This window comes from Oncorhynchus kisutch, linkage group LG14, assembly GCF_002021735.2.
Source record: "Oncorhynchus kisutch isolate 150728-3 linkage group LG14, Okis_V2, whole genome shotgun sequence".
Classification (NCBI taxonomy): domain Eukaryota; kingdom Metazoa; phylum Chordata; class Actinopteri; order Salmoniformes; family Salmonidae; genus Oncorhynchus; species Oncorhynchus kisutch.
This window is the reverse complement of record NC_034187.2, coordinates 87,086,511-87,110,124: the sequence shown is the minus strand read 5'-3', so window position 1 is coordinate 87,110,124 and position 23,614 is coordinate 87,086,511. Positions and strand designations below refer to the sequence as shown.

Genomic DNA, 23,614 nt, shown 5'->3' with positions numbered 1-23,614 from the left:
GGGCGTTAGTCTGTCCCAGGGCCTGTTTCTGAAGCGGTGAAGCAGTTTGGACAGGACGTTAGTCTGTCCCAGGGCCTGTTTCTGTAGAGTGAGGCAGTTTGACAGGGCGTTAGTCTGTTCCAGGGACTGTTTCTGTAGCACAAGGCAGTTTGACAGGATGGAAATCTGTCCCAGGGCCTGTTTCTGTAGAGTGAGGCAGTTTGACAGGGCGTTAGTCTGTCCCAGGGTGTTAATAAGAGACATTTTGAGTTATTATTGTCTTGTAACAAGTTGTAGTGTATTCACCACACAGAAAGAGTATTTCGGTATTTCTAGCCTTTCATTTCTTACTGACTGTCTTATTGTAGAATAATTACCTGGTAGTTTAGGATTGGGCGGCTCCTGGACGGTCCCCACTGTATTCCCACTGGGACGGATATCAGCTGAAACGACAGCAACAACAGGACGTCATCATTAGCACTTCCTGTTTGACTGACTCTCTCTCTCCTCCATATTTAATCCCCTGGTACCCTGAGAGAGGGTCACTTCTAGTGACAGCACAGGACACACACACACACACAACAAACAGCCTGGACAGGGCCAGCTGGAATAAACCCAGTGTGTGTGTGTGTGTGTGTGCGCGCGTGTGTGTTGTGATGGGGGAAGGTTACATTAATAATGTACAGCTGGAAGGTACACACGCCCACGCTGACAAACTACAGGCAACAGCCTGAGAGTTGAGTGCACAGACATTCACACATACACCCAGCCCATATTAAAATCCCCTCAGTGAAAACTGCACAACTTACTGGATAATTATTGAACAGCAGGAACTTGCAGCGTTCTTCCATTGGTAAACATGACTATCGACCATTCCACCTATTAAACACAACTAAAAGTAGGTGTGTGTACTGCCCATGTGTGTGTTGTCCGTACCAGCACAGACAGGTTGCTTCCCGGTCCAGCTCCCGTCGCCCCGACAGGTTCTGTGTTCTGACCCCTCGGCCAGGTAAAACCCTGGCTGACAGGTGTAGATCAGGGTGTAACCTAGAGACGGCAACTCTATGGCAGACACATCCACCTGGGTGGGCATCTCTGGCTGGCTACAGTGGTGGGCTGGAGAGATGGAGGGGGGGGGGGGAGAGGGAGGGAGGGAGAGGAGAGAGAGGGGGAGGGAGGGAGAGAGAGAGAGAGAGGAGGGAGAAGAAAGAGAGAGAAAGAGAGAGAGAGAGGAGTGAGGAGGAGACAGAGAAAGAACGATGAGAGAAAGAGAACGGAGGAGGAGAAAGAGAAGAGAAAGAGAGAAATAGAGAGAGAGGAGAGGGAGAAAGAGAGGAGAGAGAGAGAGCAAAGAGAGAGGGAGGGAGGAGGAGAGGGAGAGAGAGAGAGAGAGAGAGGAGGGAGGAGGAGAGGGAGAGAGAGAGAGAGAGGAGAGGAGCGAGGAGGAGAGGGAGAGAGAGAGAGAGAGAGAGAGGAGGGAGGAGGAGAGGGAGAGAGAGAGAGAGAGAGAGAGGAGGGAGGAGGAGAGGGAGAGAGAGAACAGGAAGGAAGAAAGAGAGCAGTAAAAGGGAAGATGGAGGATAAATCAGATGGATTTAGTGACAATACTGTCTGTCTCTACATCCAGGGTGTATATTAGTGATACTCTCTGTCTCTACATCCAGGTGTATATTAGTGATACTCTCTGTCTCTACATCCAGGGTGTATATTAGTGATACTCTCTGTCTCTACATCCAGGGTGTATATTAGTGATACTCTCTGTCTCTACATCCAGGGTGTATATTAAGTGATAATACTGTCTCTACATCAGGGGTTATATTTTAGTGATACTCTCTGTCTTACATCCAGGGTGTATATATTAGTGATACTTTCTGTCCTATACATCCAGGGTGTATATTAGTGATTACTATCTGTCTCTACATCCAGGGTGTATATTAGTGATTCTCTGTCTCTACATCCAGGGTGTATATTAGTGATACTCTCTGTCTCTACATCCAGGGTGTATATTAGTGATACTCCTCTGTCTCTACATCCAGGGTGTATATTAGTGATACTCTCTGTCTCTACATCCAGGGTGTATATTAGTGATACTCTCTGTCTCTACATCCAGGGTGTATATTAGTGATTACTGTCTGTCTCTACATCCAGGGTGTATATTAGTGATACTCTCTGTCTCTACATCCAGGGTGTATATTAGTGATACTCTCTGTCTCTACATCCAGGGTGTATATTAGTGATACTCTCTGTCTCTACATCCAGGGTGTATATTAGTGATACTGTCTGTCTCTACATCCAGGGTGTATATTAGTGATAATCTCTGTCTCTACATCCAGGGTGTATATTAGTGATACTCTCTGTCTCTACATCCAGGGTGTATATTAGTGATACCTCTGTCTTCTACATCCAGGGTGTATAATTAAGTGATAATACTGTCTCCTACATCCCAGGTTGTATATTAGTGATAATAATGTCTCCTACATTCCCAGGGTGTATATTAGGTGATGACTCTCTGTCTCTACATCCAGGGTGTATATTAGTGATACTCTCTGTCTCTACATCCAGGGTGTATATTAGATGATACTCTCTGTCTCTACACCCCAGCGTGTATATTAGTGATACTCCTCTGTCTCTACATCCAGGGTTGTATATTAGTGATACTGTCTGTCTCTACATCCAGGGTGTATATTAGTGATACTATCTGTCTCTACATCCAGGGTGTATATTAGTGATTCTCTGTCTCTACATCCAGGGTGTATATTAGTGATACTCTCTGTCTCTACATCCAGGGTGTATATTAGTGATACTCTCTGTCTCTACATCCAGGGTGTATATTAGTGATAATACTGTCTCTACATCCAGGTTGTATATTAGTGATACTCTCTGTCTCTACATCTAGGGTGTATATTAGTGATGCTCTCTGTCTCTACATCCAGGGTGTATATTAGTGATAATACTGTCTCTACATCCAGGGTGTATATTAGTGATACTCTGTCTCTACATCCAGGGTGTATATTAGTGATAATCTCTGTCTCTACATCCAGGGTGTATATTAGTGATACTCTCTGTCTCTACATCCAGGGTGTATATTAGTGATACTCTCTGTCTCTACATCCAGAGTGTATATTAGTGATACTCTCTGTCTCTACATCCAGGGTGTATATTAGTGATACTCTCTGTCTCTACATCCAGGGTGTATATTAGTGATACTCTCTGTCTCTACATCCAGGTTGTATATTAGTGATACTCTCTGTCTCTACATCCAGGGTGTATATTAGTGATACTCTCTGTCTCTACATCCAGGGTGTATATTAGTGATACTCTCTGTCTCTACATCCAGGGTGTATATTAGTGATACTCTCTGTCTCTACATCCAGGGTGTATATTAGTGATAATACTGTCTCTACATCCAGGGTGTATATTAGTGATACTCTCTGTCTCTACATCCAGGGTGTATATTAGTGATACTCTCTGTCTCTACATCCAGGGTGTATATTAGTGATACTCTCTGTCTCTACATCCAGGGTGTATATTAGTGATACTCTCTGTCTCTACATCCAGGGTGTATATTAGTGATACTCTCTGTCTCTACATCCAGGGTGTATATTAGTGATACTCTCTGTCTCTACATCCAGGGTGTATATTAGTGATACTCTCTGTCTCTACATCCAGGGTGTATATTAGTGATACTCTCTGTCTCTACATCCAGGGTGTATATTAGTGATACTCTCTGTCTCTACATCCAGGGTGTATATTAGTGATACTCTCTGTCTCTACATCCAGGGTGTATATTAGTGATACTCTCTGTCTCTACATCCAGGGTGTATATTAGTGATACTCTCTGTCTCTACATCCAGGGTGTATATTAGTGATACTCTCTGTCTCTACATCCAGGGTGTATATTAGTGATACTCTCTGTCTCTACATCCAGGGTGTATATTAGTGATACTCTCTGTCTCTACATCCAGGGTGTATATTAGTGATACTCTGTCTCTACATCCAGGGTGTATATTAGTGATACTCTCTGTCTCTACATCCAGGGTGTATATTAGTGATACTCTCTGTCTCTACATCCAGGGTGTATATTAGTGATACTCTCTGTCTCTACATCCAGGGTGTATATTAGTGATACTCTCTGTCTCTACATCCAGGGTGTATATTAGTGATACTCTCTGTCTCTACATCCAGGGTGTATATTAGTGATACTCTCTGTCTCTACATCCAGGGTGTATATTAGTGATACTCTCTGTCTCTACATCCAGGGTGTATATTAGTGATACTCTCTGTCTCTACATCCAGGGTGTATATTAGTGATACTCTCTGTCTCTACATCCAGGGTGTATATTAGTGATACTCTCTGTCTCTACATCCAGGGTGTATATTAGTGATACTCTCTGTCTCTACATCCAGGGTGTATATTAGTGATACTCTCTGTCTCTACATCCAGGGTGTATATTAGTGATACTCTCTGTCTCTACATCCAGGGTGTATATTAGTGATACTCTCTGTCTCTACATCCAGGGTGTATATTAGTGATACTCTCTGTCTCTACATCCAGGGTGTATATTAGTGATACTCTCTGTCTCTACATCCAGGGTGTATATTAGTGATACTCTCTGTCTCTACATCCAGGGTGTATATTAGTGATACTCTCTGTCTCTACATCCAGGGTGTATATTAGTGATACTCTCTGTCTCTACATCCAGGGTGTATATTAGTGATACTCTCTGTCTCTACATCCAGGGTGTATATTAGTGATACTCTCTGTCTCTACATCCAGGGTGTATATTAGTGATACTCTCTGTCTCTACATCCAGGGTGTATATTAGTGATACTCTCTGTCTCTACATCCAGGGTGTATATTAGTGATACTCTCTGTCTCTACATCCAGGGTGTATATTAGTGATACTCTCTGTCTCTACATCCAGGGTGTATATTAGTGATACTCTCTTGTCTCTACATCCAGGGTGTATATTAGTGATACTCTCTGTCTCTACATCCAGGGTGTATATTAGTGATACTCTCTGTCTCTACATCCAGGGTGTATATTAGTGATACTCTCTTGTCTCTACATCCAGGGTGTATATTAGTGATACTGTCCTGTCTCTACATCCAGGGTGTATATTAGTGATACTATCTGTCTCTACATCCAGGGTGTAATATAGTGATTCTCTGTCTCTACATCCAGGGTGTATATTAGTGATACTCTCGTCTCTACATCCAGGGTGTATATTAGTGATACTCCTCTGTCTCTACATCCAGGGTGTATATTAGTGATACTCTCTGTCTCTACATCCGGGTGGTATATTAGTGATACTCTCTGTCTCTACATCCAGGGTGTATATTAGTGATACTCTCTGTCTCTACATCCAGGGTGTATATTAGTGATACTCTCTGTCTCTACATCCAGGGTGTATATTAGTGATACTCCGGTCTCTACATCCAGGGTGTATATTAGTTGATACTCTCTGTCTCTACATCCAGGGTGTATATTAGTGATACTCTCTGTCTCTACATCCAGGTGTTATATTAAGTGATACTCTCTGTCTCTACATCCAGGGTGTATATTAGTGATACTGTCTGTCTCTACATCCAGGGTGTATATTAGTGATACTCTCTGTCTCTACATCCAGGGTGTATATTAGTGATACTCTCTGTCTCTATCCAGGGTGTATATTAGTGATACTCTCGGTCTCTACATCCAGGGTGTATATTAGTGATACTCTCTGTCTCTACATCCAGGTGTATATTAGTGATACTCTCTGTCTCTACATCCAGGGTGTATATTAGTGATACTCTCTGTCTCTACATCCAGGGTGTATATTAGTGATACGTCTGTCTCTACATCCAGGGTGTATATTAGTGATAATCTCTGTCTCTACATCCAGGGTGTATATTAGTTGATACTCTCTGTCTCTACATCCAGGGTGTATATTAGTGATACTCTCTGTCTCTACATCCAGGGTGTATATTAGTGATAATACTGTCTCTACATCCAGGTTGTATATTAGTGATACTCTCTGTCTCTACATCCAGGGTGTATATTAGTGATGCTCTCTGTCTCTACATCCAGGGTGTATATTAGTGATAATACTGTCTCTACATCCAGGGTGTATATTAGTGATAATTACTGTCTCTACATCCAGGGTGTATATTAGTGATATTTGTCTCATACAGCCAGGGTGTATATGTAGTGATACTCTCTGTCTCTACATCCAGGGTGTATATTAGTGATACTCTCTGTCTCTACATCCAGAGTGTATATTAGTGATACTCTCTGTCCTACATCCAGGGGTTATTTAGTATTAGTGATACTCTGTCTCTACATCCAGGCGTGTATATTAGTGATACTATTCTGTCTCCTACATCCAGGGTGTATATTATGATTCTCTGTCTCTACATCCAGGGTGTATATTAGTGATACTCTCTGTCTCTACATTCCAGGGGTGTATATTAGTGATACTCCTCTGTCTCTACATCCAGGGTGTATATTAGTGATACTCTCTGTCTCTACATCCAGGGTGTATATTAGTGATACTCTCTGTCTCTACATCCAGGGTGTTATATTAGTGATACTCTCTGTTCTTACATCCAGGGTGTATATTAGTGATACTCTCTGTCTCTACATCCAGGGTGTATATTAGTGATACTCTCGGTTCTCTACATCCAGGGTGTATATTAGTGATACTCTCTGTCTCTACATCCAGGGTGTATATTAGTGATACTCTCTGTCTCTACATCCAGGGTGTATATTAGTGATACTCTCTGTCTCTACATCCAGGGTGTATATTAGTGATACTGTCTGTCTCTACATCCAGGGTGTATATTAGTGATACTCTCTGTCTCTACATCCAGGGTGTATATTAGTGATACTCTCTGTCTCTACATCCAGGGTGTATATTAGTGATACTCTCGGTCTCTACATCCAGGGTGTATATTAGTGATACTCTCGTCTCTACATCCAGGGTGTATATTGTGATACTCTCTGTCTCTACATTCCAGGGTGTATATTAGTATACTCTCTGTCTCTACATCCAGGGTGTATATTAGTGATACTGTCTGTCTCTACATCCAGGGTGTATATTAGTGATAATCTCTGTCTCTACATCCAGGGGTGTATATTAGTGATACTCTCTGTCTCTACATCCAGGGTGTATATTAGTGTACTCTCTGTCTCTACATCCAGGGTGTATATTAAGTGGGATTTTTAAAGAAAAATATGTCTCTACATCCAGGTTGTATATTAGTGATACTCCTGTCTCTACATCTAGGTGTATATTAGTGATGCTCTCTGTCTCTACATCCAGGTGTATATTAGTGATAATACTGTCTCTACATCCAGGGTGTATATTAGTGATACTGTCTGTCTCTACATCCAGGGTGTATATTAGTGAACTCTCTGTCTCTACATCCAGGGTGTATATTAGTGATACTCTCTGTCTCTACATCCAGGGTGTATATTAGTGATACTCTCTGTCTCTACATCCAGGGTGTATATTAGTGATACTCTCTGTCTCTACATCCAGGGTGTATATTAGTGATACTCTCTGTCTCTACATCCAGGGTGTATATTAGTGATACTCTCTGTCTCTACATCCAGGGTGTATATTAGTGATACTCTCTGTCTCTACATCCAGGGTGTATATTAGTGATACTCTCTGTCTCTACATCCAGGGTGTATATTAGTGATACTCTCTGTCTCTACATCCAGGGTGTATATTAGTGATACTCTCTGTCTCTACATCCAGGGTGTATATAGTGATATACTGTCTCTTACATCCAGGGTGTATATTAGTGATACTCTCTGTCTCTACATCCAGGGTGTATATTAGTGATACTCTCTGTCTCTACATCCAGGGTGTTCTATTAGTGATACTCTCTGTCTCTACATCCAGGGGTGTATATTAGTGATACTCTCTGTCTCTACATCCAGGGTGTATTTAGTGATACTCTCTGTCTCTACATCCAGGGTGTATATTAGTGATACTCTCTGTCTCTACATCCAGGGTGTATATTAGTGATACTCTCTGTCTCTACATCCAGGGTGTATATTAGTGATACTCTCTGGTCTCTACATCCAGGGTGTATATTAGGATACTCTCTGTCTGCTACATCCAGGGTGTATATTAGTGATACTCTCTGTCTCTACATCCAGGGTGTATATTAGTGATACTCTCTGTCTCTACATCCAGGGTGTATATTAGTGATACTCTCTGTCTCTACATCCAGAGTGTATATTAGTGATACTCTCTGTCTCTACATCTAGGGTGTATATTAGTGATGCTCTCTGTCTCTACATCCAGGGTGTATATTAGTGATAATACTGTCTCTACATCCAGCGTGTATATTAGTGATAATAATGTCTCTACATTCAGGGTGTATATTAGTGATAATAATGTCTCTACATCCAGGGTGTATATTAGTGATACTCTCTGTCTCTACATCCAGGGTGTATATTAGTGATACTCTCTGTCTCTACATCCAGGGTGTATATTAGTGATACTCTCTGTCTCTACATCCAGGGTGTATATTAGTGATAATACTGTCTCTACATCCAGGGTGTATATTAGTGATACTCTCTGTCTCTACATCCAGGGTGTATATTAGTGATACTTTCTGTCTCTACATCCAGGGTGTATATTAGTGATACTATCTGTCTCTACATCCAGGGTGTATATTAGTGATTCTCTGTCTCTACATCCAGGGTGTATATTAGTGATACTCTCTGTCTCTACATCCAGGGTGTATATTAGTGATACTCCTCTGTCTCTACATCCAGGGTGTATATTAGTGATACTCTCTGTCTCTACATCCAGGGTGTATATTAGTGATACTCTCTGTCTCTACATCCAGGGTGTATATTAGTGATACTGTCTGTCTCTACATCCAGGGTGTATATTAGTGATACTCTCTGTCTCTACATCCAGGGTGTATATTAGTGATACTCTCTGTCTCTACATCCAGGGTGTATATTAGTGATACTCTCTGTCTCTACATCCAGGGTGTATATTAGTGATACTGTCTGTCTCTACATCCAGGGTGTATATTAGTGATAATCTCTGTCTCTACATCCAGGGTGTATATTAGTGATACTCTCTGTCTCTACATCCAGGGTGTATATTAGTGATACTCTCTGTCTCTACATCCAGGGTGTATATTAGTGATAATACTGTCTCTACATCCAGGTTGTATATTAGTGATACTCTCTGTCTCTACATCCAGGGTGTATATTAGTGATGCTCTCTGTCTCTACATCCAGGGTGTATATTAGTGATAATACTGTCTCTACATCCAGGGTGTATATTAGTGATAATACTGTCTCTACATCCAGGGTGTATATTAGTGATCCTCTCTGTCTCTACATCCAGGGTGTATATTAGTGATACTCTCTGTCTCTACATCCAGGGTGTATATTAGTGATACTCTCTGTCTCTACATCCAGAGTGTATATTAGTGATACTCTCTGTCTCTACATCCAGGGTGTATATTAGTGATACTGTCTGTCTCTACATCCAGGGTGTATATTAGTGATACTATCTGTCTCTACATCCAGGGTGTATATTAGTGATTCTCTGTCTCTACATCCAGGGTGTATATTAGTGATACTCTCTGTCTCTACATCCAGGGTGTATATTAGTGATACTCCTCTGTCTCTACATCCAGGGTGTATATTAGTGATACTCTCTGTCTCTACATCCAGGGTGTATATTAGTGATACTCTCTGTCTCTACATCCAGGGTGTATATTAGTGATACTCTCTGTCTCTACATCCAGGGTGTATATTAGTGATACTCTCTGTCTCTACATCCAGGGTGTATATTAGTGATACTCTCGGTCTCTACATCCAGGGTGTATATTAGTGATACTCTCTGTCTCTACATCCAGGGTGTATATTAGTGATACTCTCTGTCTCTACATCCAGGGTGTATATTAGTGATACTCTCTGTCTCTACATCCAGGGTGTATATTAGTGATACTGTCTGTCTCTACATCCAGGGTGTATATTAGTGATACTCTCTGTCTCTACATCCAGGGTGTATATTAGTGATACTCTCTGTCTCTACATCCAGGGTGTATATTAGTGATACTCTCGGTCTCTACATCCAGGGTGTATATTAGTGATACTCTCTGTCTCTACATCCAGGGTGTATATTAGTGATACTCTCTGTCTCTACATCCAGGGTGTATATTAGTGATACTCTCTGTCTCTACATCCAGGGTGTATATTAGTGATACTGTCTGTCTCTACATCCAGGGTGTATATTAGTGATAATCTCTGTCTCTACATCCAGGGTGTATATTAGTGATACTCTCTGTCTCTACATCCAGGGTGTATATTAGTGATACTCTCTGTCTCTACATCCAGGGTGTATATTAGTGATAATACTGTCTCTACATCCAGGTTGTATATTAGTGATACTCTCTGTCTCTACATCTAGGGTGTATATTAGTGATGCTCTCTGTCTCTACATCCAGGGTGTATATTAGTGATAATACTGTCTCTACATCCAGCGTGTATATTAGTGATAATAATGTCTCTACATTCAGGGTGTATATTAGTGATAATAATGTCTCTACATCCAGGGTGTATATTAGTGATACTCTCTGTCTCTACATCCAGGGTGTATATTAGTGATACTCTCTGTCTCTACATCCAGGGTGTATATTAGTGATACTCTCTGTCTCTACATCCAGGGTGTATATTAGTGATAATACTGTCTCTACATCCAGGGTGTATATTAGTGATACTCTCTGTCTCTACATCCAGGGTGTATATTAGTGATACTTTCTGTCTCTACATCCAGGGTGTATATTAGTGATACTATCTGTCTCTACATCCAGGGTGTATATTAGTGATTCTCTGTCTCTACATCCAGGGTGTATATTAGTGATACTCTCTGTCTCTACATCCAGGGTGTATATTAGTGATACTCCTCTGTCTCTACATCCAGGGTGTATATTAGTGATACTCTCTGTCTCTACATCCAGGGTGTATATTAGTGATACTCTCTGTCTCTACATCCAGGGTGTATATTAGTGATACTGTCTGTCTCTACATCCAGGGTGTATATTAGTGATACTCTCTGTCTCTACATCCAGGGTGTATATTAGTGATACTCTCTGTCTCTACATCCAGGGTGTATATTAGTGATACTCTCTGTCTCTACATCCAGGGTGTATATTAGTGATACTGTCTGTCTCTACATCCAGGGTGTATATTAGTGATAATCTCTGTCTCTACATCCAGGGTGTATATTAGTGATACTCTCTGTCTCTACATCCAGGGTGTATATTAGTGATACTCTCTGTCTCTACATCCAGGGTGTATATTAGTGATAATACTGTCTCTACATCCAGGTTGTATATTAGTGATACTCTCTGTCTCTACATCCAGGGTGTATATTAGTGATGCTCTCTGTCTCTACATCCAGGGTGTATATTAGTGATAATACTGTCTCTACATCCAGGGTGTATATTAGTGATAATACTGTCTCTACATCCAGGGTGTATATTAGTGATCCTCTCTGTCTCTACATCCAGGGTGTATATTAGTGATACTCTCTGTCTCTACATCCAGGGTGTATATTAGTGATACTCTCTGTCTCTACATCCAGAGTGTATATTAGTGATACTCTCTGTCTCTACATCCAGGGTGTATATTAGTGATACTGTCTGTCTCTACATCCAGGGTGTATATTAGTGATACTATCTGTCTCTACATCCAGGGTGTATATTAGTGATTCTCTGTCTCTACATCCAGGGTGTATATTAGTGATACTCTCTGTCTCTACATCCAGGGTGTATATTAGTGATACTCCTCTGTCTCTACATCCAGGGTGTATATTAGTGATACTCTCTGTCTCTACATCCAGGGTGTATATTAGTGATACTCTCTGTCTCTACATCCAGGGTGTATATTAGTGATACTCTCTGTCTCTACATCCAGGGTGTATATTAGTGATACTCTCTGTCTCTACATCCAGGGTGTATATTAGTGATACTCTCGGTCTCTACATCCAGGGTGTATATTAGTGATACTCTCTGTCTCTACATCCAGGGTGTATATTAGTGATACTCTCTGTCTCTACATCCAGGGTGTATATTAGTGATACTCTCTGTCTCTACATCCAGGGTGTATATTAGTGATACTGTCTGTCTCTACATCCAGGGTGTATATTAGTGATACTCTCTGTCTCTACATCCAGGGTGTATATTAGTGATACTCTCTGTCTCTACATCCAGGGTGTATATTAGTGATACTCTCGGTCTCTACATCCAGGGTGTATATTAGTGATACTCTCTGTCTCTACATCCAGGGTGTATATTAGTGATACTCTCTGTCTCTACATCCAGGGTGTATATTAGTGATACTCTCTGTCTCTACATCCAGGGTGTATATTAGTGATACTGTCTGTCTCTACATCCAGGGTGTATATTAGTGATAATCTCTGTCTCTACATCCAGGGTGTATATTAGTGATACTCTCTGTCTCTACATCCAGGGTGTATATTAGTGATACTCTCTGTCTCTACATCCAGGGTGTATATTAGTGATAATACTGTCTCTACATCCAGGTTGTATATTAGTGATACTCTCTGTCTCTACATCTAGGGTGTATATTAGTGATGCTCTCTGTCTCTACATCCAGGGTGTATATTAGTGATAATACTGTCTCTACATCCAGGGTGTATATTAGTGATACTGTCTGTCTCTACATCCAGGGTGTATATTAGTGATAATCTCTGTCTCTACATCCAGGGTGTATATTAGTGATACTCTCTGTCTCTACATCCAGGGTGTATATTAGTGATACTCTCTGTCTCTACATCCAGAGTGTATATTAGTGATACTCTCTGTCTCTACATCCAGGGTGTATATTAGTGATACTCTCTGTCTCTACATCCAGGGTGTATATTAGTGATACTCTCTGTCTCTACATCCAGGTTGTATATTAGTGATACTCTCTGTCTCTACATCCAGGGTGTATATTAGTGATACTCTCTGTCTCTACATCCAGGGTGTATATTAGTGATACTCTCTGTCTCTACATCCAGGGTGTATATTAGTGATACTCTCTGTCTCTACATCCAGGGTGTATATTAGTGATAATACTGTCTCTACATCCAGGGTGTATATTAGTGATACTCTCTGTCTCTACATCCAGGGTGTATATTAGTGATACTCTCTGTCTCTACATCCAGGGTGTTTATTAGTGATACTCTCTGTCTCTACATCCAGGGTGTATATTAGTGATACTCTCTGTCTCTACATCCAGGGTGTATATTAGTGATACTCTCTGTCTCTACATCCAGGGTGTATATTAGTGATACTCTCTGTCTCTACATCCAGGGTGTATATTAGTGATACTCTCTGTCTCTACATCCAGGGTGTATATTAGTGATACTCTCTGTCTCTACATCCAGAGTGTATATTAGTGATACTCTCTGTCTCTACATCCAGGGTGTATATTAGTGATACTCTCTGTCTCTACATCCAGGGTGTATATTAGTGATACTCTCTGTCTCTACATCCAGGGTGTATATTAGTGATACTCTCTGTCTCTACATCCAGAGTGTATATTAGTGATACTCTCTGTCTCTACATCCAGGGTGTATATTAGTGATACTGTCTGTCTCTACATCCAGGGTGTATATTAGTGATACTATCTGTCTCTACATCCAGGGTGTATATTAGTGATTCTCTGTCTCTACATCCAGGGTGTATATTAGTGATACTCTCTGTCTCTACATCCAGGGTGTATATTAGTGATACTCCTCTGTCTCTACATCCAGGGTGTATATTAGTGATACTCTCTGTCTCTACATCCAGGGTGTATATTAGTTATACTCTCTGTCTCTACATCCAGGGTGTATATTAGTGATACTCTCTGTCTCTACATCCAGGGTGTATATTAGTGATACTCTCTGTCTCTACATCCAGGGTGTATATTAGTGATACTCTCTGTCTCTACATCCAGGGTGTATATTAGTGATACTCTCTGTCTCTACATCCAGGGTGTATATTAGTGATACTCTCTGTCTCTACATCCAGGGTGTATATTAGTGATACTCTCTGTCTCTACATCCAGGGTGTATATTAGTGATAATACTGTCTCTACATCCAGGGTGTATATTAGTGATACTCTCTGTCTCTACATCCAGGGTGTATATTAGTGATAATACTGTCTCTACATCCAGGGTGTATATTAGTGATACTCTCTGTCTCTACATCCAGGGTGTATATTAGTGATACTCTCTGTCTCTACATCCAGGGTGTATATTGGTGATACTCTCTGTCTCTACATCCAGGGTGTATATTAGTGATACTCTCTGTCTCTACATCCAGGGTGTATATTAGTGATACTCTCTGTCTCTACATCCAGGGTGTATATTAGTGATACTCTCTTTCTCTACATCCAGGGTGTATATTAGTGATACTCTCTGTCTCTACATCCAGGGTGTATATTAGTGATACTCTCTGTCTCTACATCCAGGGTGTATAATAGTGATAATAATGTCTCTACATCCAGGGTGTATATTAGTGATACTCTCTGTCTCTACATCCAGGGTGTATATTAGTGATACTCTCTGTCTCTACATCCAGGGTGTATATTAGTGATACTCTCTGTCTCTACATCCAGGGTGTATATTAGTGATACTCTCTGTCTCTACATCCAGGGTGTATATTAGTGATACTCTCTGTCTCTACATCCAGGGTGTATATTAGTGATAATACTGTCTCTACATCCAGGGTGTATATAGTGATACTCTCTGTCTCTACATCCAGGGTGTATATTAGTGATAATAATGTCTCTACATCCAGGGTGTATATAGTGATAATACTGTCTCTACATCCAGGGTGTATGTTAGTGATACTCTCTGTCTCTACATCCAGGGTGTATATTAGTGATAATAATGTCTCTACATCCAGGGTGTATATTAGTGATACTCTCTGTCTCTACATCCAGGGTGTATATTAGTGATACTCTCTGTCTCTACATCCATGGTGTATATTAGTGATACTCTCTGTCTCTACATCCAGGGTGTATATTAGTGATAATACTGTCTCTACATCCAGGGTGTATATTAGTGATAATAGCCTCTGTATATTAGGGGAGGTGTTTACATTCAATTCAAATCATACACACATAGGTAGCAGGTGCTATTGTGAGTATAACCTATGCACTCTGGATGGAAACTGCTCCACGTAAGGTTGGGTAGACAGGTGTGTGTGTGTGTGTGTGTGTGTGTGTGTGTGTGTGTGTGTGTGTGTGTGTGTGTGTGTGTGTGTGTGTGTGTGTGTGTGTGTGTGTGTGTGTGTGTGTGTGTATACTAACCTATACACTCTGGTTGGAAGCCATTCCAGGTGAGGTTGGGGAGACAGGAGCGTGTTGTGGAGCCTTGTAGCAGGTAACCCTTCCTACAGCTGAACAATACTGTACTGCTGATCTGTAGGTTGGAGGCACATCAGGGTCAGATACACACGTCAGGGTTAGATATACACGTCAGGGTTAGATACACACGTCAGGGTTAGATACACACGTCAGGGTTAGATACACACGTCAGGGTTAGATACACACGTCAGGGTTAGATACACACGTCAGGGTTAGATACACACGTCAGGGTTAGATACACACATCAGGGACAGATGCACACGTCAGGGTCAGATGCACACGTCAGGGTCAGATACACACGTCAGGGTCAGATACACACGTCAGGGTCAGATACACACGTCAGGGTCAGATACACACATCAGGAACAGATTCACACGTCAGGGACAGATACACACGTCAGGGACAGATACACACGTCAGGGACAGATACACACGTCAGGGTCAGATACACACATCAGGAACAGATTCACACGTCAGGGACAGATACACACGTCAGGGACAGATACACACGTCAGGGACAGATACACACGTCAGGGACAGATACACACGTCAGGGACAGATACACACATCAGGGACAGATACACACGTCAGGGACAGATACACACGTCAGGGACAGATACACACGTCAGGGACAGATACACACGTCAGTATCTCTACTTGCACACGCATCTTCTGCACATCTATCACTCCAGTGTTTATTTGCAATATAGTAATTATTTTGTCACTATTGCCTATTTACTGCCTTACCTCCCTAATCTCACCTCATTTGCTCACATTGTATATAGACTTGTTTATACTGTATTATTGACTGTATGTTTGTTTTACTCCATGTGTAACTCTGTGTGTTGTTTACTCCATGTGTAACTCTGTGTGTTGTTTACTCCATGTGTAACTCTGTGTTGTTGTTTACTCCATGTGTAACTCTGTGTTGTTGTTTACTCCATGTGTAACTCTGTGTTGTTGTTTACTCCATGTGTAACTCTGTGTTGTTGTTTACTCCATGTGTAACTCTGTGTTGTTGTTTACTCCATGTGTAACTCTGTGTTGTTGTTTACTCCATGTGTAACTCTGTGTTGTTGTTTACTCCATGTGTAACTCTGTGTTGTTGTTTACTCCATGTGTAACTCTGTTGTTGTTGTTTTACTCCATGTGTAACTCTGTGTTGTTGTTTTACTCCATGTGTAACTCTGTGTTGTTGTTTACTCCATGTGTAACTCTGTGTTGTTGTTTACTCCATGTGTAACTCTGTGTTGTTGTTTACTCCATGTGTAACTCTGTGTTGTTGTTTACTCCATGTGTAACTCTGTGTTGTTGTTTACTCCATGTGTAACTCTGTGTTGCTGTTTACTCCATGTGTAACTCTGTGTTGCTGTTTACTCCATGTGTAACTCTGTGTTGTTGTTTACTCCATGTGTAACTCTGTGTTGTTGTTTACTCCATGTGTAACTCTGTGTTGTTGTTTACTCCATGTGTAACTCTGTGTTGTTGTTTACTCCATGTGTAACTCTGTGTTGTTGTTTACTCCATGTGTAACTCTGTGTTGTTGTTTACTCCATGTGTAACTAACGTTGTGTTGTTGTTTTACTCCATGTGTAACTAACGTTGTGTTTATTTTACTCCATGTGTAACTAACGTTGTGTTGCTGTATGTGTCACATTGCTTTGCTTTATCTTGACCAAGTCCCAGGTCATAAAAGAGAACTCGTTCTCAACTAGCCCACCTGGTTTAAATAAAGGTGAAATAAAATTAATTAAAAATAAATAAATTGTAACCTGGTAGCCTTGGGTGTTGTTCTGGTTTCCAAACAGAGGTGTTCCAGGATCTCCACAGGTGGTGTGACTGGGATCTGAAACGCACAACAGACAAGACGACTCCTTCTACGTCGCGTAGAAACTGACGAGCAGGACACCTGACTTGGTTATCATACTAACGCTCTATGTCCAAATCTATCGTCACAACTTCTTTCTGTAAAGTTTCACGGGGCCGGTATGTGTCATAATGTCTCAGAGTAGGAGTGCTGATCTAGGATCAGGTCTTCCTGTCCATTGTGATCTACAAGTCGAAACTGATCGTAAATCAGCACTCGTCGCGTAATACAATACGTACAGCCACCGGTCTGTGTTGGATTGGTGTAATCAGCCCAGAGACACACTGTACACTGAGGATACCAAACATGAAGAACACCTTTTTAATATTGAGTTGAACCCCCCCCTCAGAACAGCCCCAATTCATTGGGTCATGGACTCTATAAGGTGTGGAAAGCACAGGGATGCTGGGCCCATCTTGACTCCAATGCTTCCCCATCAGTTGTGTCAAGATAACTGGATGTCCTTTGGGTGGTGGAACATTCTGGATACACACGGGGAAACTGTTGAGTGTGGAAAAACCCAGCAGCGTTGCAGTTCTTGACACAAACCGGTGCACCTGCCACCTACTACCATACCCCGTTCAAAGGCACAAAGATGTTTTGTCTTGCCCATTCACCCTCAGAATGACACACAATCCATGTCTCAAGGCTTAACAATCCTTCTTTAACCCCGTCTCCTCCCCTTCATCTACACTGATTGAAGTGGATGTCACAGGTGACATCAATACGGGATCATAGCTTTCACCTGGATTCACCTGGTCAGTCTGTCATGGAAACAGCAGGTGTTCTTAATGTTTTGTGCACTCAGTGTATTATTTACAGAGTTCGACCAACGTTTTAGAATATTGTTCTTGTTCGAGACATTCAGTTACCTTGTTAATAAAATATTCTGCATATTTTGTTGTTGTGGCGCTGACATGCAGGCAACACCATTTAGTGTCATCCTGTAAATGTTTCATAATGCAGAACTTCCTAAATGAAGTGCAAGGGTCTGGTCTGAGTTGGTTACTGATAGGACCCATTCTGAGTGCCTGGTCTGAGTTGGTTACTGATAGGACCCATTATGAGTGCCTGGTCTGAGTTGGTGACTGATAGGACCCCTTCTGAGTGCCTGGTCTGACTTGGTTACTGATAGGACCCATTCTGAGTGCCTGGTCTGAGTTGGTTACTGATAGGACCCATTCTCAGTGCCTGGTCTGAGTTGGTTACTGATAGGACCCATTCTGAGTGCCTGGTCTGAGTTGGTTACTGATAGGACCCATTCTGACAGCCTGGTCTCAGTTGGTTACTGATAGGACCCATTCTGAGTGCCTGGTCTGAGTTGGTTACTGATAGGACCCATTCTGACAGCCTGGTCTCAGTTGGTTACTGATAGGACCCATTCTGAGTGCCTGGTCTGAGTTGGTTACTGATAGGACCCATTCTGAGTGCCTGGTCTGAGTTGGTTACTGATAGGACCCATTATGAGTGCCTGGTCTGAGTTGGTGACTGATAGGACCCCTTCTGAGTGCCTGGTCTGACTTGGTTACTGATAGGACCCATTCTGAGTGCCTGGTCTGAGTTGGTTACTGATAGGACCCATTCTCAGTGCCTGGTCTGAGTTGGTTACTGATAGGACCCATTCTGAGTGCCTGGTCTGAGTTGGTTACTGATAGGACCCATTCTGACAGCCTGGTCTCAGTTGGTTACTGATAGGACCCATTCTGAGTGCCTGGTCTGAGTTGGTTACTGATAGGACCCATTCTGACAGCCTGGTCTCAGTTGGTTACTGATAGGACCCATTCTGAGTGCCTGGTCTGAGTTGGTTACTGATAGGACCCATTCTGAGTGCCTGGTCTGAGTTGGTTACTGATAGGACCCATTCTGAGTGCCTGGTCTGAGTTGTTTACTGATAGGACCCATTCTGAGTGCCTGGTCTGAGTTGGTTACTGATAGGACCCATTCTGACAGCCTGGTCTCAGTTGGTTACTGATAGGACCCATTCTGAGTGCCTGGTCTGAGTTGGTTACTGATAGGACCCATTCTGACAGCCTGGTCTCAGTTGGTTACTGATAGGACCCATTCTGAGTGCCTGGTCTGAGTTGGTTACTGATAGGACCCATTCTGAGTGCCTGGTCTGAGTTGGTTACTGATAGGACCCATTCTGAGTGCCTGGTCTGAGTTGGTTACTGATAGGATCCATTCTGAGTGCCTGGTCTGAGTTGGTTACTGATAGGACCCATTCTGAGTGCCTGGTCTGAGTTGGTAACTGATAGGACCCATTCTGAGTGACTGGTCTGAGTTGGTTACTGATAGGACCCATTCTGAGTGCCTGGTCTGAGTTGGTTACTGATAGGACCCATTCTGAGTGCCTGGTCTGAGTTGGTTACTGATAGGACCCATGCTGAGTGCCTGGTCTGAGTTGGTTACTGATAGGACCCATTCTGACAGCCTGGTCTGAGTTGGTTACTGATAGGATCCATTCTGACAGCCTGGTCTGAGTTGGTTACTGATAGGACCCATTCTGAGTGCCTGGTCTGAGTTGGTTCCTGATAGGACACATTCTGAGTGCCTGGTCTGAGTTGGTTACTGATAGGACCCATTCTGAGTGCCTGGTCTGAGTTGGTTACTGATAGGACCCATTCTGAGTGCCTGGTCTGAGTTGGTTACTGATAGGATCCATTCTGAGTGCCTGGTCTGAGTTGGTTACTGATAGGACCCATTCTGAGTGCCTGGTCTGAGTTGGTTACTGATAGGACCCATTCTGAGTGCCTGGTCTGAGTTGGTTACTGATAGGATCCATTCTGAGTGCCTGGTCTGAGTTGGTTACTGATAGGACCCATTCTGAGTGCCTGGTCTGAGTTGGTTACTGATAGGACCCATTCTGAGTGCCTGGTCTGAGTTGGTTACTGATAGGACCCATTCTGAGTGCCTGGTCTGAGTTGGTTACTGATAGGACCCATTCTGAGTGCCTGGTCTGAGTTGGTTACTGATAGGACCCATTCTGAGTGCCTGTTCTGAGTTGGTTACTGATAGGATCCATTATGAGTGCCTGGTCTGATTTGGTTACTGATAGGACCCATTCTGAGTGCCTGGTCTGAGTTGGTTACTGATAGGACCCATTCTGAGTGCCTGGTCTGAGTTGGTTACTGATAGGACCCATTCTGAGTGCCTGGTCTGAGTTGGTTACTGATAGGACCCATTCTGAGTGCCTGGTCTGAGTTGGTTACTGATAGGACCCATTCTGACAGCCTGGTCTGAGTTGGTTACTGAGAGTTAGTAGGACCCATTCTGAGTGCCTGGTCTGAGTTGGTTATTGATAGGACCCATTCTGAGTGCCTGGTCTGAGTTGGTTACTGATAGGACCCATTCTGAGTGCCTGGTCTGAGTTGGTTACTGATAGGACCCATTCTGAGTGCCTGGTCTGAGTTGGTTACTGATAGGACCCATTCTGAGTGCCTGGTCTGAGTTGGTTACTGATAGGACCCATTCTGAGTGCCTGGTCTGAGTTGGTTACTGATAGGACCCATTCTGAGTGCCTGGTCTGAGTTGGTTACTGATAGGACCCATTCTGAGTGCCTGGTCTGAGTTGGTTACTGATAGGACCCATTCTGAGTGCCTGGTCTGAGTTGGTTACTGATAGGACCCATTCTGAGTGCCTGGTCTGAGTTGGTTACTGATAGGACCCATTCTGACAGCCTGGTCTGAGTTGGTTACTGAGAGTTAGTAGGACCCATTCTGAGTGCCTGGTCTGAGTTGGTTACTAATAGGACCCATTCTGAGTGCCTGGTCTGAGTTGGTTACTGATAGGACCCATTCTGAGTGCCTGGTCTGAGTTGGTTACTGATAGGACCCATTCTGAGTGCCTGGACTGAGTTGGTTACTGATAGGACCCATTCTGACAGCCTGGTCTGAGTTGGTTACTGAGAGTTAGTAGGACCCATTCTGAGTGCCTGTTCTGAGTTGGTTACTGATAGGACCCATTCTTAGTGCCTGGTCTGAGTTGGTTACTGATAGGACCCATTCTGAGTGCCTGGTCTGAGTTGGTTACTGATAGGATCCATTCTGAGTGCCTGGTCTGAGTTGGTTACTGATAGGACCCATTCTGAGTGCCTGGTCTGAGTTGGTTACTGATAGGACCCATTCTGAGTGCCTGGTCTGCGTTGGTTACTGATAGGACCCATTCTGAGTGCCTGGTCTGAGTTGGTTACTGATAGGACCCATTCTGAGTGCCTGGTCTGAGTTGGTTACTGAGAGTTAGCTGGACCCATTCTGACAGCCTGGTCTGAGTTGGTTACTGAGAGTTAGCTGGACCCATTCTTACCTATGCAGGATGGCTGAGTGCCACTCCAGACGCCGTCATACTGACAGTATCGTCTGGCTGAACCCACCAACACCAAAGGAGGAGAGCAGGAGAAGGAGACAGAGGAGAGGTAGGTGAACCCACGGTCCTCCCTTCTCCCCTGGGCCGGGACACCTGGGTCTCCACAGAACACAGCTAGAGGGGGGGGGGGGGGGGTATGAGGAGCGAGAGAGAAAGATAAGCTATATAAGATGTACTATCATTCGGTTGATAACATGTAACAAAGCACTAGGTATCCAATGTGACTATGGGTTGTGTCTATGGGATGTGTCTATGGGATGTGTTTATGGGATGGGATGTGTCTATGGGATGTGTCTATGGGATGTGACTATGGGATGTGATGTGGCTATGGGATGGGATGTGTCTATGGGATGTGATGTGACTATGGGATGTGATGTGACTATGGGATGGGATGTGTCTATGGGATGTGACTATGGGATGTGTCTATGGGATGTGTCTATGGGATGGGATGTGTCTATGGGATGTGTCTATGGGATGTGTCTATGGGATGTGATGTGTCTATGGGATGTGTCTATGGGATGTGACTATGGGATGTGTCTATGGGATGTGTCTATGGGATGTGATGTGACTATGGGATGTGATGTGTCTATGGGATATGATGTGACTATGGGATGTGATGTGACTATGGGATGGGATGTGTCTATGGGATGTGACTATGGGATGTGTCTATGGGATGGGATGTGTCTATGGGATGTGTCTATGGGATGTGTCTATGGGATGTGATGTGACTATGGGATGTGTCTATGGGATGTGTCTATGGGATGGGATGTGTCTATGGGATGTGTCTATGTGATGTGATGTGTCTATGGGATGTGACTATGGGATGTGACTATGGGATGTGTCTATGGGATGTGTCTATGGGATGTGTCTATGGGATGGGATGTGTCTATGGGATGTGACTATGGGATGTGTCTATGGGATGGGATGTGTCTATGGGATGTGACTATGGGATGTGTCTATGTGATGTGTCTATGGGATGTGACTATGGGATGTGACTATGGGATGTGACTATGGGATGTGTCTATGGGATGTGTCTATGTGATGTGATGTGTCTATGGGATGTGTCTATGGGATGTGTCTATGGGATGGGATGTGTCTATGGGATGTGACTATGGGATGTGTCTATGGGATGTGATGTGTCTATGGGATGTGTCTATGGGATGTGTCTATGTGATGTGTCTATGGGATGTGTCTATGGGATGTGACTATGGGATGGGATGTGTCTATGGGATGTGTCTATGTGATGTGATGTATCTATGGGATGTGACTATGGGATGTGTCTATGGGATGTGTCTATGGGATGTGATGTGTCTATGGGATGTGACTATGGGATGTGACTATGGGATGTGATGTGTCTATGGGATGTGTCTATGGGATGTGTCTATGGGATGTGTCTATGGGATGGGATGTGTCTATGGGATGTGACTATGGGATGTGTCTATGGGATGGGATGTGTCTATGGGATGTGACTATGGGATGTGTCTATGTGATGTGTCTATGGATTGTGACTATGGGATGTGACTATGGGATGTGTCTATGTGATGTGATGTGTCTATGGGATGTGTCTATGGGATGTGTCTATGGGATGGGATGTGTCTATGGGATGTGACTATGGGATGTGATGTGTCTATGGGATGTGTCTATGGGATGTGTCTATGTGATGTGTCTATGGGATGTGTCTATGGGATGTGACTATGGGATGGGATGTGTCTATGGGATGTGACTATGGGATGTGTCTATGGGATGTGATGTGTCTATGGGATGTGTCTATGAGATGTGTCTATGGGATGTGATGTGTCTATGGGATGTGTCTATGGGATTTGTCTATGTGATGTGTCTATGGGATGTGTCTATGGGATGTGACTATGGGATGTGTCTATGGGATGTGTCTATGGGATATGTCTATGGGATGTGTCTATGGGATGTGTCTATGGGATGTGATGTGTCTATGGGATGGGATGTGTCTATGGGATGTGATGTGACTATGGGATGTGATGTGACTATGGGATGGGATG

The 23,614-nt window shown here is 43.0% G+C and overlaps 1 protein-coding gene across 1 annotated transcript in view; it reads right to left on the bottom strand.

Annotated features, from left to right (window-relative positions):
* The window catches only part of csmd2 (CUB and Sushi multiple domains 2), an 895,829-nt gene that overhangs the window by 11,947 nt on the left and 860,268 nt on the right, over positions 1–23,614 (bottom strand). The window contains 5 exon segments of the mRNA XM_031789283.1: positions 357–422; positions 916–1,095; positions 15,314–15,425; positions 17,142–17,215; positions 21,540–21,713. Coding sequence (XP_031645143.1) covers positions 357–422; positions 916–1,095; positions 15,314–15,425; positions 17,142–17,215; positions 21,540–21,713 — 606 coding nt within the window.